At 41.4% G+C, this 16,426-nt stretch overlaps 1 protein-coding gene across 3 annotated transcripts in view; it reads left to right on the forward strand.

Moving 5' to 3' along the window:
- COL22A1 (collagen type XXII alpha 1 chain) overlaps nt 1–13,837 on the forward strand; it is a 283,818-nt gene extending 269,981 nt beyond the window's left edge. For all 3 annotated transcript variants that reach the window (XM_042785800.1, XM_042785801.1, XM_042785802.1), the window contains 8 exons: nt 2,090–2,161; nt 3,933–3,968; nt 4,233–4,277; nt 4,589–4,768; nt 6,972–7,038; nt 8,442–8,624; nt 8,986–9,063; nt 10,019–13,837. In XM_042785800.1, the coding sequence (XP_042641734.1) occupies nt 2,090–2,161; nt 3,933–3,968; nt 4,233–4,277; nt 4,589–4,768; nt 6,972–7,038; nt 8,442–8,624; nt 8,986–9,063; nt 10,019–10,206 (849 nt within the window). In that variant the 3' untranslated portion in view covers nt 10,207–13,837. The remainder of the gene's footprint in view (nt 1–2,089; nt 2,162–3,932; nt 3,969–4,232; nt 4,278–4,588; nt 4,769–6,971; nt 7,039–8,441; nt 8,625–8,985; nt 9,064–10,018) is intronic.
- The last annotated feature ends 2,589 nt before the right edge of the window (nt 13,838–16,426 follow it).

Genomic DNA, 16,426 nt, shown 5'->3' on the forward strand with positions numbered 1-16,426 from the left:
GGCACTTGGGGAAAGAGCAGACAGTGGGCAGTAAACCAAGATCACAAAGCAGAATGAAAACCCCCCTGGGGCCATCCTGTATGGAAGAACAGCATGGTAATGAAGAGCTGTAAGGAGGACAGTGAGGAGTTATTTTTTTTTTCTCTGTTCTTCTGCTGAAAATTGCTCAGTATTCAGCAAATCCGTGCAAATGTATTTTTGTGTCCAGTAGCATCTATTGCAATGCAGGGCTTTTCCCTCTCTTTGTCCACCTAGACATTACAGCTTTCTGGACAGTTAGATTCAGATAGAAACAAAAGCATAGCAGGAAAAATCAGAAAAATTGCAGCAGGATTTCGCTCTTCTTTATGGCCCTTGCAATGCCATAAAGCAACCTCAGCCTCACCACAGATTTGTGCCCGGAGCATGTATTGCTTTGCTGCAGGGATGTCTCAAGTGGTTTCAGAGAAGCAAGCAACATCTTTCTGGTTGGGGAGGTAATAACTCACAGAATACATGTGGGGCAGATGTGGTGCAGTCCCACAGACTTTCTTCAGCCAAGAATAAGTGCTACAGCTTTTTTATCCTTGACATGACTTCTTGTTACCTTCCTGAGACTACTGCCATTGCTTCCTGTCCCATGGATCCCCGCTGTTGCATTTTCAACCTTCATTTCTTCTTCTCATAACACTCACCCCTGTTCCCAATTCCTGTTACCGCTTTTTGGCTTTCTGGGTCTTCATGAGGTCACTGTGGTTTTGGGATGCCCTGTGAATGCCAAATGTGGGTTATTTTTTAATCATCATCGTGTTATCGCTTTACCTAGACAGTCAGCTAGTGACCCAGGGACTCACCAGGCAGCTTCCTGCACAAATAGAACTACAGCAGTCTCTGCTCCAGAGGATTTAGAGTCCAAAAATAACATAAGAGATTGAAACAGGATAAAGTCAGATGGATGAGAAAGGGAAAACAATGAGACAGTGTTGGTCAGCAGAACAGTTATCTCATCAGTATCCTTCTCTGTCATTAAAATGAATCGTCTCCCTTTCATAAAGTTTATTATAGGAAGTATTTCCTTGTGCTGTACATGAATCCATTTATTTCCAGCCTTGTCTGGAAATGCACTAATTTCCTTCACAATCTTGTGTGACAAGCCAATATATTATATTTCCATTTTGAAAAAAAAAGAAGTGAGAAAGGTTTTCATGGCAACAAGGGTTTCTTTTCCACCTTCTACATTGCTGACTAGTAATCACAAGGTAAAACCTGACAGGAGCCTTATTCTTTTGCATCTGCTGCTTGACAGTGCCCATCCCAATTCACAGGGCTCATGCTTAAGCCTGCACACAGAAATGCAGCCCAGCCCCTGAAATCTCTGGGGCTGATTGCACACCCAAAAGCCATGTGCTTTGTGCCTGTCAGGTTCATTGGTGCTCACTTTACACAAGACAGGCTTAAACTGAAGACATGTTTTACTCTAAGAAGAAAAAGGGATATGTTCTGAACTAGAAGGCAGGGGAAAATGTTGTGAAAGGTTAAGAGTTAAAAAAAATATCAGAAGTGTATGTGAAATGGCTTTGTATCATGAACTGCCATTTAAGCTGCCCTGATCTGTAAGAAAAAGGGAGTTTGGCAGAATATCAGAAGAGATAAGTAAAAGGCAGACATTTTTAAAATGGAATCTGGAAATAAAGGCAAAATCTGCAATAAAAGCAATTCAATAGCTGCCTGTTGATTATATTCTCAGACTTGAACAGTATGACCACCTGCACTGTTTCCCTGTTGTTGCACATCACATTGTTTCCACTCTGCAACACCACCTTATAAACTATGTAGTGCCAGAATAGCCACTGAACATACCTCCTGTCACTTCCATAATTGTCACTGCCTTTTCATCTTTTCACAAGGACCCCACACAGCTTATTAATAATGCAAGCATGGGGTTTGCAATCTGCTTTTCTAAATGACTTTGTTCTTCCTTTCCTTGTCAATTTTGGGAGTCCTGCTGCTACAGTGAAATTTCCCAGTTCCAATGTACCTGTCAATGCATGCTCTGGAAAACAGCTGTGGGAGAAAGGGCTGCTAGTGTCTGTCTCATTTCTGTCCTAAGGGTCCTAAAGGAAATAAAGGAGAAAATGGCAGCCCAGGACTCCCTGGATTCATAGGACCCCGAGGACCACCTGTAAGTATGTCTGGGGATGGATTAGACCCACTAATTACCTACTTTTAAATGTTGGACAGATGAAGATGATACATGGCTATCTTTAATTAGGTAAAAAAACCTATGCAGGAGATCTGACAGATCAAGAAGTCATACACTTCTCCTTCCAGAGGAAATTGTACTGCAAAAAGAACATTTTTCATATGGACGAACATCCATGATCTCATTTACTGAGGTGGTACCTGTCAGACAGTCAGCCCTGCTAATGTGTGCATTAATTGGATTGGTTCGATAGTCTTCTTAATATGGGTATGGGGTATTTAAGTTCTCAGACTATATCTCTGCATGAACCCCAGAAGGGCTAAACAGGGAATTTTTAAGTGCTGATAATAATATAGGTATTTCTGATATTTCCTGTTCCAAGTAAAATTCCTTTCTTACCAACAACAGAGATACATTGCAATTAAGGCTCTCATATATCTCCCAAAGTGATCGAAAATAAAACTGATACATGTGAAAATATCACAGCTTTGAAATCCAGTATCCTTAGCCCTTCCAAGGTGAGTAAAACATATTACATTCCAGTGGAAGAATGGAAAAGGTGATTGTTAGGCAAATATTTTTGTTTCTAGCTCTGTTGTGACTTAAAATGAGATTTAAAAGGTTTTCATGTGAATCTAGCAGAGCTGAATCTTTCATAGGATGATTTTTTTTTTTTTTTTTTTTTTTTTTTTTATGATTGGAAAGGGAGTTTCATGATGAAAAGATGAGAAAGAAATATTTATCTGGAAAATTAATTTAAAGCAGCAAACACAGTGGCCATTTAAAACTGAAGTGGCCCTAAGGAATACTCAAGTGAGACTGAGGCTGCCTTATTTGGAGCTGATGTTATCACATGGCTGTGATTAGTCACATTACACATGCATACATGTATAGATGTTAGCACTGTCGCAGATGTTAGATGTGTTTCCAGGTTATGGGAAAAATACCACCTCCATGCACACTTTATAGATATTTTCATGTGTGGGTTGTAAATGAACTAAAAAGATGAGTCTTTCCATTCATGATAGGGGAAAGTGGGTAGAATTTTAGCAATAACTAGTTTAATGTTTGTTTTGCTTTATTAGTTCACCTCAGGACTGCAGTGACATTTTTTTAATTGCAATGCTAAAATGCAAAACTGTATTGCCTAATTATCACATTATAAATGCATAGTATAGATAAAAAATCCTAATAGGGTGCTTGTTCAAACTGAGGTTATTTAATATAGTTCTGAAATACAGGCAAGCTTTCAGGCTCAAACTTCCTTTATCACTGCTTCTGTATCCATTATCTCAGCTGGTGTAATACAAGATGGTACCTCTATTTACAAAATTTACTTCCCTTACATCTTTAGACTCTAATGGGTATAACATTGACATTTCTTAAGCTAAACCAGGCCAAGAAAAGCATACAAAGCTTTGTGAAATGTCTGTAAGAAGAAGGAATAAAATGTATTGAAAGCAGGAACAAACTGTCAATGAAACATCTGTCTTGTTCTCAGCTGGTTTGTTAGAAATTACTTCCTGTTATTTACATTTACACGGTATTCAGCTTTACTAAAAAATTCTTTCTAAATAGTAGGATGTGTCTTTCCAGGAATGACCTATAGTAGTAGGATAAGGATAAATCATACAAACCTGCTCCTGTGTAGCAGAAACTGTGAGCTCCAAACAGAAAGACTTGTAGTTATTAGGTAGGGTCTTCCAACTCTTTGCAGTATGGCACTAAATTCACTCTCTGTGTCTCCCAGGGTGAACCAGGAGAGAAAGGTCCCCCTGGAAAAGAGGTAAGTTAAATTCCCAGTTGTTTCAAAGTAGAGCTGGTGTCTCGGGAAAAAAAAAAAACATCGAGGATGCTACCTGTGTTGCAACAAATTGATTTTTTTCTTGAATTGTTGATATTTGAGAGCAAACAGGGAGCTCTCAGGAAACTATGGAGTGACAGGGAAGTAAATTTTCCCCAGGTCACAAGAATCACTGCAAAAGCATGTGCTTTATTATTTGCTGTTAGTATGGATAGCTCTTTAATACTTACCCTTATTTTGATGCAGGGCTCACCAGGAAAATCGGGTGAAATTGGCCCCAAAGGAGAGAGGGTAGGTTGACGAATATTACTAGTTATTTCATTACATTGAAATAAAGAGAACTCTTTTAAGTTAAGGACTGGGGGAAGGGGTCATTCAAGAGTAAAGCATGGCCTGTAGAGATTTGCCATGCTTTCTACCCTCCCAGCCCTCTCTTTAATCATTCTCTGTCAGTAATAATTCGTGGATCATTTGTAATGCACCAGATGTTGTATTCAGTAACTTTGCCAGCTCAGCTGTTCATGTTTCGCTGTGCTTGGAAATCAGAAGTTTGCCTTTTATTTAGCGGTGGTAATATACTTTTTTTTTTTTTTTCCACTTAGGGAGAGCCTGGCATCAAAGGTGAAAAAGGCCCTCAAGGAGAAAAAGGGCCTCCAGGTGATCCTGGGATACCTGGTCATAAAGGCCATCCAGGACTGATGGGTCCCCATGGACCCCCAGGAGACACTGGGCAAGTTGGACCTCCGGGTCCTCCAGGACAGCCAGGATTTCCAGGACCAAGGGTAAGATTGTCAGAGAAGGGCTTTGTAGGGGAATTTTAGTGTGTGATCAGAAAAGTACCTAATATTACATTAAGGCTGATAGAAACCAGAGCAAGTATGTGGTATAATAGGGAGGCAGAGTTGGTTTTATCTCTTAATACATAAAAAGGAGGGCTGTAGTGTATCTCAGGGAAGTGTTGTGGGGGTGTTAGACTAAACTTCGGGAGACCTGAGCAGTCCAGACCTGTAGCCAGGGTGTCCAGTCCCTGACACCTTATACCCCTAAAAGCCTAAATCAAGTCATGTGACTATACCTGTGGGTCTGGAGTCTGGAAAAACTTCCTTGTATTAGGGTGTTAATGAATAGCATTTCATACTGAGGTCTTATGCCTTCCTCTGCTGCTGGTTGTTATGAGAGAAAAAATGCTGAGCTATGGAAAGGTCACTGCTCTATTCCTGGAAATCCTGGAGTCAGCTCATCAGAATTCATTAAATCCCATTTTTTTTTTTTTTTTTTTTTTAAATGGGAAACAATCTCCCTACTGAGAGTGCCTGAGGGTAACGTATGTAGAAGAATGAGAAAAACTACCAACACTAGTGAAGCTGCTATGCCTATCCTGAGGATTAATTTGAGATTACCTCAGAAGGGAATAAACAGTGACATAATCTCTGATGTAAAAGCTGGATAAATTTTAAACAAAGCATTTCTTTTTGTGTCTCAACAATGTAGATATTTGATGAAATCCAGGGATGATTATGGAGACTTAATGCAACTAATAGGTTTAAAATTTGAAAATATAATTTGTAAGCCTTCAAAGTATGTTCCACAATCATGTTTACTTACTGGGATATTCATGAAGAGCCATCACAAATGCTTAGTACTTAATGACAAAATTGTTTCTTTTATCACCAACAATCACATCTTTTCCTTATAGAAAATTTGCATTGGGAAGAGGATAGCAAATAGACCAACTCTGTACTTTTCAGCAATGTTATTGGTTAAAATTGGAATGTCCCTTACCTATTTAATAAAATCTACATTTCTTAATGAAAAGTAACTTCTGCTTCAGAAGACCTCATGAGATTTTTTTAAACCTAGAGGACACAGACTACATCCTTGTATGTTAAAAGGATAGGCGTAAGGGGAAAGCAACACTTTCATGCAAGTAGTTCATACACAAAAGAATGTAGTCTTCAGGTTGACCAGAAGTATTTTCAAAACTGGCAGAAATTCAAGGAATAATTTTAACCAAAAGATAAAAAGTGTATTTCAAGTGAAACATATCACTTTATGATTTATGAAGGAAAACATTTGATATTGCCGGTTCAAAATGTTTTATTTTTTAAATATAGCTACATTTTTTTTTTTTTTTTTTTGAGTTTATGCAAAGACAAGAGCGGTTACTCTAAACCCGCCTCTTTTATTTTTCTGGAAAGCCACAACCCAAAAAATTTTCCTTCCACTTACCAAAAATGCTTTCAGCATTTTTTCAGTTGCATTACCCAGAATTGTTCACATAGCTTTGAGATTTGACAGCTATTACAGCTGTTCAACAGCAATGTTGCACAAAAGAGCTGAGAGAGGGAATGAAAGATACTGTCCCTTGGAGGCTGGGTAGGAGACCAAGGCCAGGAAGCCACATTCCCTGTCTCCCTTTAACAGCCTGAAATCAGGCAGAACCTTGTACTTGTTTGGAAGGATGGATATCATATGTGTAAACAGGCTTCTGTTCCCTGAGATAAGGCCTGTTGGCAGGCAGTGCATCCAGTGTAAGTGTTTACAACAAGTCTAGATACCCACCTTAACTACCCTGGGAGTACACATGCTTCTTTCTGCAAGGAAACGTGCAATGCTGAAAAAGAAGGTGGGCTTTCCACTTTGATCTAGTAGGGCAGAGGATGTTTCCTGATTCAAATTCTACTGCTTCTGCTATATAGTGTATGGGAGGGAGTTTTTCTCTAGGAAGGAGACAGGGACAGTGTCCCAACTGTGCCCTCTGACCAGTCTCCCTGCTTACATCGTTGAGTCCATCATTTGCCAGCAGATTGAGAACTGTGGATGTTTTGAGTTCATTTACATTCTTCTTTCAGGCAGTCCCTGCAGCCCTGTGTATGCTGTGCATGATGAAATGCAACCCACTAAACCCTTTGTGGAGGGTATAATTGGCACATCCCCTGGCTGTGATTATTATGTCTTGTTATTGCTGTGATTATTATTCCCCAGGGGGAGCCCCCATCTCTAGAGACTTTGAGAAGGCTCATCCAAGAGGAGTTAACCAAGCAACTAGATGGTAAGTAATCAGCTCTGGGAAGCAGGAAGATATATCTGAGAGTATGAAAGATACTTTCCATAGTTGTCATGGCACCTGAACCTTTCCTGATTATGGAAGGCAATGTTGCAACAAGCCTGTCTGGAAGGGGGAATGTGTAAAATGAAACATGATTAGCAAGCTTTACCATTCCCCAGGCTTGACATTCTCAGCAATAGCACAGGGGATTTCTCCCATTTCAACCCAAGGCCATTGCCTGTGGTAAGTGCCTCATGGATTTTTGCTACCAAACAGCTTTGTTGCAGACTTGCTCTGTCAGATGCCTGGGCTGAGATGGTAGGATAAGAGAAGGTACAAATTCAAACAGATTAATTTGGGGGTCTGAAAGAGAAAGTAATCAGGTATGATGTAAACTTGCTTTTGAGGTCCCAGGTGGAGGAGAAATGTTCCTGATTTCTGGCTGTGACATTTGATACTCATCAGTATGAGAAGGGGGTGGAGTGGATGTGGGCTGCTGCTTCTCTCAAAGTATATGAATTGCAGTAACTACTGACCCAATCTACAGTGAAATGAAGAGCTGTAGTGCTTCTTCTCACACAGCTCTTGGAGCAGCTGACACATAGCTGCAGGCATTTTCCTCCATGCTAAAGATCATGGTTCAATAGAGTGATTTATTTGAAGGATTTTATTTACACACTCTCAGACTTCAAACGCCATGCCAATCTAAAAGCATTCAAGATTTTTGGATCAATGAACAGAAGATAGAAAAACCTTCTCCTTGTATTCTGTAGGATGTTTCTGTGATGCTGAGTATGTCTTAAGAGCTCTCTAGGCTGTTCAGGGTCTTAATATGGAAGTGTCAAGCAATGTGCCTGCTTGGAAACTGGAGAATATGCTGATGCAGGGTGCTGCCTTAGTTACAGTTTCTGACTTCACAGCCAGAGATGGGTCCATTAGCTTTAACTCCACATGTGTAACAGCTCAGAACAAGAAAAATAAGCTTTCTCCCTACAGAGAAGCCATGTAGCATCTTGTTCTGTGTAGCAGAAGCAGTGGAAATAGGCTCTACTTGTCAGAGTATCAATGATTCCAGTTTGACAGAAATCCACCAGCTGTTCACCTAAAGGAAGGGGTGTTTCAGATCCTTGGTGAACAAGGGGCAGAGGATGAGAGAAGTGTTTAGGGTTAAGTATGACATTTAGGAGAAGTTTAAAGCTGCTGAAAAATGAGGTTTAAATAATTCAGAGAGGGCCAGGGAGGCATCATCACAGCTTATGGGGAAGGATTGTGGGGACAACAAATGTGTGGCCCTGAAAAACTGATCTGTGACAGTACTTGGATTTTACTGGGCCAGTGGCTCTGTCTCTTCATCTCTTGGAGTACTGACCTTCTAGTTTAAAAAATCCATTTCCCTTTCTTCACAGCAAAATTAGCCTATCTCCTGGCTCAGATACAGCCTGCACATGTAAAAGCATCCCATGGCAGACCAGGACCTCCCGGTCCCCCTGGGAAGGAAGGACTCCCAGGAAGAACTGGCCCTCCAGGAGAGCCTGGCCGGCCTGGCCAGACTGGGTCTGAAGGGCCACCTGGACCAATAGGTCCTAAAGGTGAGTGAAACTTGGTGTGTTTGGGCAGTCCCATAGAGGGATGTGTCCACCACACTTTGGCATCCACCTCTCTTGTTAATATCATCTAAGTGGTCCTCAAAATGCTAGAAGCAGCCTCAGTCTGTCGAATCAGAGGTGGTGAATGTCAGTAGCAATTGCTGGTGTGTTCCACATCTGGCCAGAATTGGAGTGGGGCAAGTCTTAATTCCTACTTAACGTCCCATCTCAGAGGATTGGCCACAATTAATAACTGTTTTTAGTAAATATATTGGCTTCAGTGTGGATGGAAGACCTACAGTAGTATTCTTTAGTTCTGTAGATCATGCTCATCAGCTCATTATTTTTCTTTCCCTCTCTACAGGAGAGAGAGGAGCAAAGGGTGAGAAAGGAGACACTGGCGTTGGCCAACGAGGGGAAATAGGTCCTCCAGGAATTCCAGGTGTGTTTATTCAGAACACCCTACAAAACATGTCACTCAGAACCACTACAAGGATGCAGATTTCTGCCATGTTAGATAGATGATCAGGATAACATAAATATGGCATACACAATTTCTGTAGAAAGTGGCCCAAATGGAAGAAAGATATCGTTAGCATCATATCTGGCCACATTTGTTTTCTCAGCCTGATTGACAGGTATAATGATCCATCTCAGTAACAGCTAGGTTAACTCACCTTTGGGACAAATCCGAAGAGAAGCTTTAATTACTAGATACATTGTGAAGTGTCCCATCTGCCCTTGATAGAATCTTGTTGTGACCAAGCTGAACCCAGAGATCCAGGCAGCTTCAGATGTTACAAAAGGTCATATCCAACACCTGTGCTTCAGGCATACAGCTTGTGCTTTACCTTTGCTGACAAAGAAGCAGCAAATATATTCTGTTTCTAATTTAAAATTTGGAACCATTGATCAGTTTTGCCTTCACCCTGTTTTGTTGGGGGAGGAAACTGGGAATTCCACAGTCATAAGTTCATGGTCTGCATTTGTCATATTGGCTCTGCACTGCCTTAAAATAACAGTGTACCCACTATGCTTTGTACATGAATGAGTTATATCCCAAAGTTGGCTCTTACCTCAAGCTTTCCCAACCTCACCTCCTCTCTCTGGGGACTCTACGCCATTAGTTGGCTCATGCAGCTGCACAACTTCAACATGGTGATAGAGGAATGCAGCCATATCAGAGTTGTGCAGCCCAAGGATGCCATAGTGGGCGGAAATCTTTCTTTCAGAGGAGACGTGTCACATTCTCGTAGATATATGCTAACCAGACCAAAATCTGTGGAAGCTGATGTCTGCATCATAGTTTGGCAACAAAGCCATCTCTGTGATCTTACATTGCTGAATACTGCACCCTGTGGGTATCGCCCACCAAGGATATTTTGTTTTTATTTTAGGCCTCCCAGGGGAGCCTGGATATGCCAAAGATGGGATGCCAGGGCCACCCGGCCCTCAAGGAGAAGCTGGTGTGCCTGGTCTCACGGGTCCACAGGGACCTCCAGGAGTCAACGGGCAGTGTGACCTGACGCAGTGTGCTTACTATGCAAGCCTGGCTGCCAGACCTGCCAATGTCAAAGGGCCCTAGCATGCAGGGAGTATCCCCAGACTTGTTTTTAAAACTTGAATTTATCATACCTGCCAAGAGCTCTCAGATGTCTTCAACTGTGTTTCTTTTGTGGGAGGCCTTCTAAAGCCAACAAATGCTGCCGGTCGGTCAGATTATTTTTATGAATTATAATAATAATAATAATTATTATTATATTTGATGTGATATGTGAATTTGTTTTTGTTTTCTCTAACATCAGGGCATATTACAACATTAAAAATAAGTGTTTTTTTCTTTTTTTTTGAAGAGCATACAGTATCAATGCATTTTGTAGTGGTTTATGCAAAACCATTCAGATGACAAAATTTTTGCCTGTTACCTGGTTAATTCTTTCCAAAGCTTTACCCCTCACCCTTGAAATTGAAATAAAATCCTGCACTGTGCAGCCCAGGGCATTAACTCTGAGACACAGGCTGATTGCAGGATTTTTGGTGCTATCTGCCATCCACATAGGGGGGAGGAAGGCAAAGCCATGCCAAAGCTGGGGAAGAGGTCTCCAGTACATTCAGCTCACAATGGACAGACAGTTACGAACAGCCAAAGCGTGTTTCCCAGAAATTCCATATTAAATTTAATGTTTCTCTGCCCATGAGTGAATCTGTACCCTACAGGAGCTACTTTTTATGGGACCATGTGAGATCTGACAGTAAGTCCTGAAGAGACTACAGAGATGATCTAAACCTCCTTACTGCTCCCTGTGCAAGAACTTCAGTACTCAGAGGGTTTGGTCCTACCAGATGGATCTTATCTTCCTTCTGTCAGGGAGATGCCTCTGCAAAAAGCCACAGTGCTGTCCTTCATCAGCTCAGGGATGCCAAATCCCCTTTTCATTGTCAGCGCACACACAGCTCTCTACCACTCCTTCACCCAGAAATCAACCAGAGCAGCATAGAAAATCACCTGACATTAAAAATCTCAGGAAGTCAAGTGTGACCCAACTTCACTGTTTTGGATAATTCATTATGATTATAACTTGGCATGGTTGTGTTTTAGAGGGTATGTGAGAAGTTGCAGTCTGGTCTAGGAGAAGGTTGAAGGTCTCTGATGAAAGGGTCAGAACAAAGAGTCTTCAGAAACCCAGAGGAAGTTTTGTTTGAGGGTGAAAGCAAAAAGTCAGACACTGTCCCTTTCCCCCTATCGGCTATTTGCCAAAATTAACTTGAGACAGCAAAGAGAAAGTAAAGAGGGGATGGAGTCTGAAAAGACCTTCACAATAGGCCATGTGGGATTTTAACCCTCTCACCAAGACAATCCTACCCACAAAGGTGTTGATCTCAAAGGTGATCAGGCCTCAGCTATATAAGCCAGCCAGCAAAGCAGCTGCATTTTCAAAACTCTTCTGCACAAAGTATTTTATATTGAGAGATCGGGGTAATGAACCTGACACAAGGCACTAAGTGCTGAATGTGTTTGGAAATCTCATCAGGTCTTTTGTAGACAGAAAAGAGACACCCTGCCCTGCTGGCACGTTCACCATATGGCATGGTGCTTCCAAGCTGGCTAAATTGACCATAATCCACAGCTGTCTCTAACCACTCCAGAATCAGACCCTACTGCTAAAGTGCAGAGATAACCATTTGCCAGTGTTAGAGTCTTTTTTCTTACCCAGTAGCAGATAAAATTTGACTCTGCTTTACTGAAAAATGAAATTAAGTAACATGTTCACATGCCAGGGTTAAATAAAATTTTTACTGTGTAGCTCTCAGTGGTGCTATTTTTGCTATTTCATGTACAAATAAACTCTTTGATTTGACTTTACTGTGTTTCTTGCTATGGAAAGACCAATCAAGTGAAAGTATCATGAAGTGAAAAGCTTACCACTTTTAAGTAACTCTCAGTGGTTTATCTGTTACTGTGCTGCATCTTAGGTCAGCTTGCTATATTTCAGTATTAAGCAAGCATGTTGATAACATTGTATTTAACAACACCATTTTTTTCTAGCCCAGGCTGAGTGAGATTTCATCCCTCCAGTGGTAAGGCAGAACAGATTTTCTATGCAAGACATGGATACCTGGCAACATGGCATGAGACATAGTTTTGAATAAATGTGATGGCAATGAGCAGGTTTTATGGAGGTCAGACATATTAACTGGGCCATGTTAAAGTGACATTTAATTACTGTCATGACAGTGACTCCTCAACTTCTGTAGACTGTCTCTTCATCATGTGTGTCTGCATGTGCCACACATGGCATAGACTTCAATACCCTCCAGTGCACCATGTGAGGAGTAGATACATAATGATGTTCTGTTAAACAAATTTCAGGGTCTTTCACCCCTGTGAGATCATGGAATCATAGAGTAGTTTGGGTTGGAAGGGACTTTTAAAGCTTATCTATTACAACCCCCAATGGGTGAGATGGTGCAGTGGTATCTATTTGAAGGAAATCTAGGGTTTTTTTTGGATAACCCTTTTAATTTGAATGTCTGATGGAGCCATTGTCAAGAGTCTGTGTTAGAAACATGAGTGACACACCTGTGTCTTTAATAGCAATTAAAAGAACCGCATGGGTTAGGCACAGACTACAGCTCTGCAACTTCATCCAGAAAAGGGATGCATACTAATTCCCTTTGCTCTAGCGTATTCCCTAGCATATGGTTGTCTGTTCAGTCTGTTCCTGGAGACACCCCAGACTGTCTCTGTGCCCTGAATTCAGTGGGTGCTATTTCCCCGCTTTTTCTTAAATCTTGTTTTCTCTCCAGCCAGTTAAATGGCATTTACAAAGAATAATTTGTCACTAGTAAGAGCAGTATGAGACATGCTGCAGACCCAGATCAAGACCTGTGTTTATAGCCACCCAGTTTCTATGTGTATAGTCATCAAAGGGAGGCTTCTGTAGCTGCCACCTCTTACAGAAGCAAGCCCTACATGAATGTCCCTAAAAAATCACCTGCAATAAAAGGTAAAAAAGGTGGGTGTATTTGAAGGATTTCTGCCCTGCAAACTCAAACACCAAAAGCTGCAACAATTTTTGCCTCAGTCTGTTTGTGAGTATTTGAAGTCTTTGGAAAGGTGGCCTGACATTACTTTCCAAATTAGGTCTGCCATCTGGGCAGACAGTAAAGCTACAAATACAGCCCTGGGCATGGTCAGAAGCTGCCCTCCAGAAAATGCAGATGCCTCCGTGTCAACACAGGTGACAGTGTGTGCTGGAAGGTGACAAGCAGACATGTATTGTCTGTCCAGCATCTTGCAAGGTGACCATGCAGGCAGGAGGTGACAAGTAGGGCAGAGACAGTGCTGATGGCTTGTCCCCTAACTCCTCTTGAGTAAGGGATTGATGTGGCTTTTGCATCTCAATGTTCCTGTCTCTGCAACAAAGCGGTTGGTACATCACATAAAGTCTGTTCACTGAGTCTGAGTTTTAAACCCAGGAATATGCTGATATTTTTCTTGTGGTTTTGTTTGGTGTTTTTTTTTTTTTTTTTTTTTTTTTTTTTGACTGGTCCTGTGGTAAGAGAGGATATACTGTTAAAATTGTATTAGAGAGACAGACAATGCATTACTTGCATATTAAAGAGGTGCTAATGACACATGGGTTTTAAGGCATCACTGTGGGTTATTTTTTGTTTTGTTTTTAAATCAAGTGTACAAATTATTGCAATTATAGCAAACAGACCATTATTGCATTCAATTTTTTGCCTGTCAAATAAATACATTAAAAAACAAAACAAAACAAAACAAAAAGATCATTTGGGGAATCTTCCACCATTACCGACTAACATTCCTACTGAGTTGTGTTAGAGATGATGAGATGTTGGGTGTTATGTGACTAGCAGCTAGGCAACTCAGAGGAAGAGGGACAAGGTTAAGGCACAAACCTGTACAGTCCTTGTGCCAGGGAATAACAAGAAAATTTTCTTAAAATGTCTGCACTAACTCAACAGTAACAACATAGACTGAAAGAGAAATCAACTACCACCTCGTTCAGCCTCTGTGAGCTGGAGACCAGTGTTGCTGGGGGTTAAGATTGCTGCTCTGTAACATGGGGAGGAAGAGCAGCACAAGGACAGAGCCAGCCTGGGGGTGAAGGCAGGCTCTGTCCCTGATCTGCAGCCCTGCATAAGGGTGAGCATCCATCAGAGACCACGAGGAATCCTCCTTGCTGCTGCGTCTGCAGAGCCAATGCTGTTGGGAGAAGAGTCTCTGCATTAACCACCCAATTGCCTCCTGTGACCCAATTTCAGCACCTGATTGAGGTCTTTGGGGTAATAAGGGTCCATCAGAGTCTGGACTTTCCTTTCAACACCTTTATAAATGGTGAAGTTGAATTAAGAAAAGGAAGCCTGTTTAGCTTCATCGGTCTGGATTAGACCTGGACATCACAAACACAGATTTTTGTCTTCTGACTTGTGAAATGGGAAAAACTGATTAGAAAAGCATGAAGACAGATGAACAGAAGACTGGTTTTCAGAGTTGCTTTACAAAGCAGGTTTTCGCTGTAAGGGCTAACTTTGAATACCTTGCATTGCTTGACTCAAGAATATTGATGCTGGCAATATTCTTATTGGAGTTTTTATGAACTGAGAATGAGAATATACTGCTGAGTCTCTAGGGGGATCACGTGTTGAAAATACAGGCTTTTTCATGTTATTTTACATTTTGGATCATGAAACTTATGTGGAAAGCACAAGGGAACAATTTGACAGAGGGACATTAATCATACTCTGACATTCCTGATGAGCCAGCGATCAGCATCAGGAAGAAGGATGTCCTGCAAGATGGAGCAGAAAAGAACCCAACACCTTGGTAAAGGAAAACCCAGGGTCAAATTACAGGTATGGAAAAGTTCAACAAGAGAACAGCACCCAGCATCACAAAAACCTCTCTCTGACCATGGCTTTGTCTCTGCATGACATGCTGTCTGAAAGACTCAGGTTTTGATTTGAAGAGATCAGCATGTTTAAGCAGAAGGCAGCACACATGGCAATTCAGTTTATTTCACAGGACAGACATATTTGACAATGTGTTCTTAGAAACACATTTTTCCCTTTAGTAATGTGGGGGATGGCTTTTGTCCAAGTCTGAAATGACTCTTATTGCAATAATTTCTTCATCACTTTCTCGATGGGAGCTTTGAGTCTTATTTTTATGGTTATTTGTGAGGTCTGTCATTTCTGGTAAGCAGCTTTCTCTTGCAAGTGAAAATCTCACTTTTCCTTGGCTGCTGTATTCATCTCTGATATATGTATATTTCCAAGTTATTGTATCCATTCTTACTTGCAAACAACTATTAGACTTTCTGGAGTTCTGCTGAATCTTTTTCATGTAAAATGTCCACCCTTTCTTGATGAAGCTAGCACAGCCTTCAGATCCCATTGGCAATAATGGTGACCCTAAAGAACAGGACTTTCAGTGTCCCCAGGATTTGCTCACACTGTTGTGTACACAGCTGTGATAGCCCCGGCTCAATAGCTTGTGCCATCCCTATCAGGAAGACCAGCAAGCCTGTTTCCAGCCACCAGCATCCCAGGACTTCATACGGCCAAAGAAGCCTCACAGCACTTCTGTATACTAGGGAAATGGTACAGTTTTCTCTTACAGATGCTGGAAATTAATCTGGAGGAAATTCAGGGCTTGATTTCAACAGGGTTATGGTATTCACCATCTCAATCCAAGTCAAGGGTAACAGCCAGTATGTAACAGAACTGAAAAACCATATTTCAGGGTAAAATCCAATTAAAAACCGGCAGACCCTGAAGTGTAAGTGCAGATGCTGACAATCCTCTTGTCAGCATGGTCTGGATAGAGGTCTCCAAGCACTCACCACCCATTTGTGCAATCACACATGCCCCTGGTGCTGGGGCACAGGCTCCCTGCAGACTTGACACAAACCTGGGATAAGGAGATCAGAACTGAGCAGAGTGGGATAGCAAAGCTGATATGCCCCTCCTTCATAAGACCTGACCTGGTAGACCTGCTTAGACCATACCTCTAACACATTGTCTTCTACCTTTAGTAGACTGTGGGATGCTGTGGAGACATCTCATTGAAAAGCATTTGAAATAGTTGTCCTAAGCATTTTTCAACAGAAAGCCTTAAGCATTACAGGGTGAAGTAAAAGAGGTAGGCTCTCTCAGCCTGAGACTTCAAACTCACATTTTTTTCCTTCCAGGAAAATGCTCTGATCTCTACATTGCATGCTATGCTGAATGGCTTGGGATAAAACTGGCATTTTTTATCTCTCCTACAAAAGCTA

This window comes from Tyto alba, unplaced genomic scaffold (genome assembly GCF_018691265.1).
Source record: "Tyto alba isolate M040663 unplaced genomic scaffold, T.alba_DEE_v4.0 Super-Scaffold_9, whole genome shotgun sequence".
Lineage (NCBI taxonomy): Eukaryota > Metazoa > Chordata > Aves > Strigiformes > Tytonidae > Tyto > Tyto alba.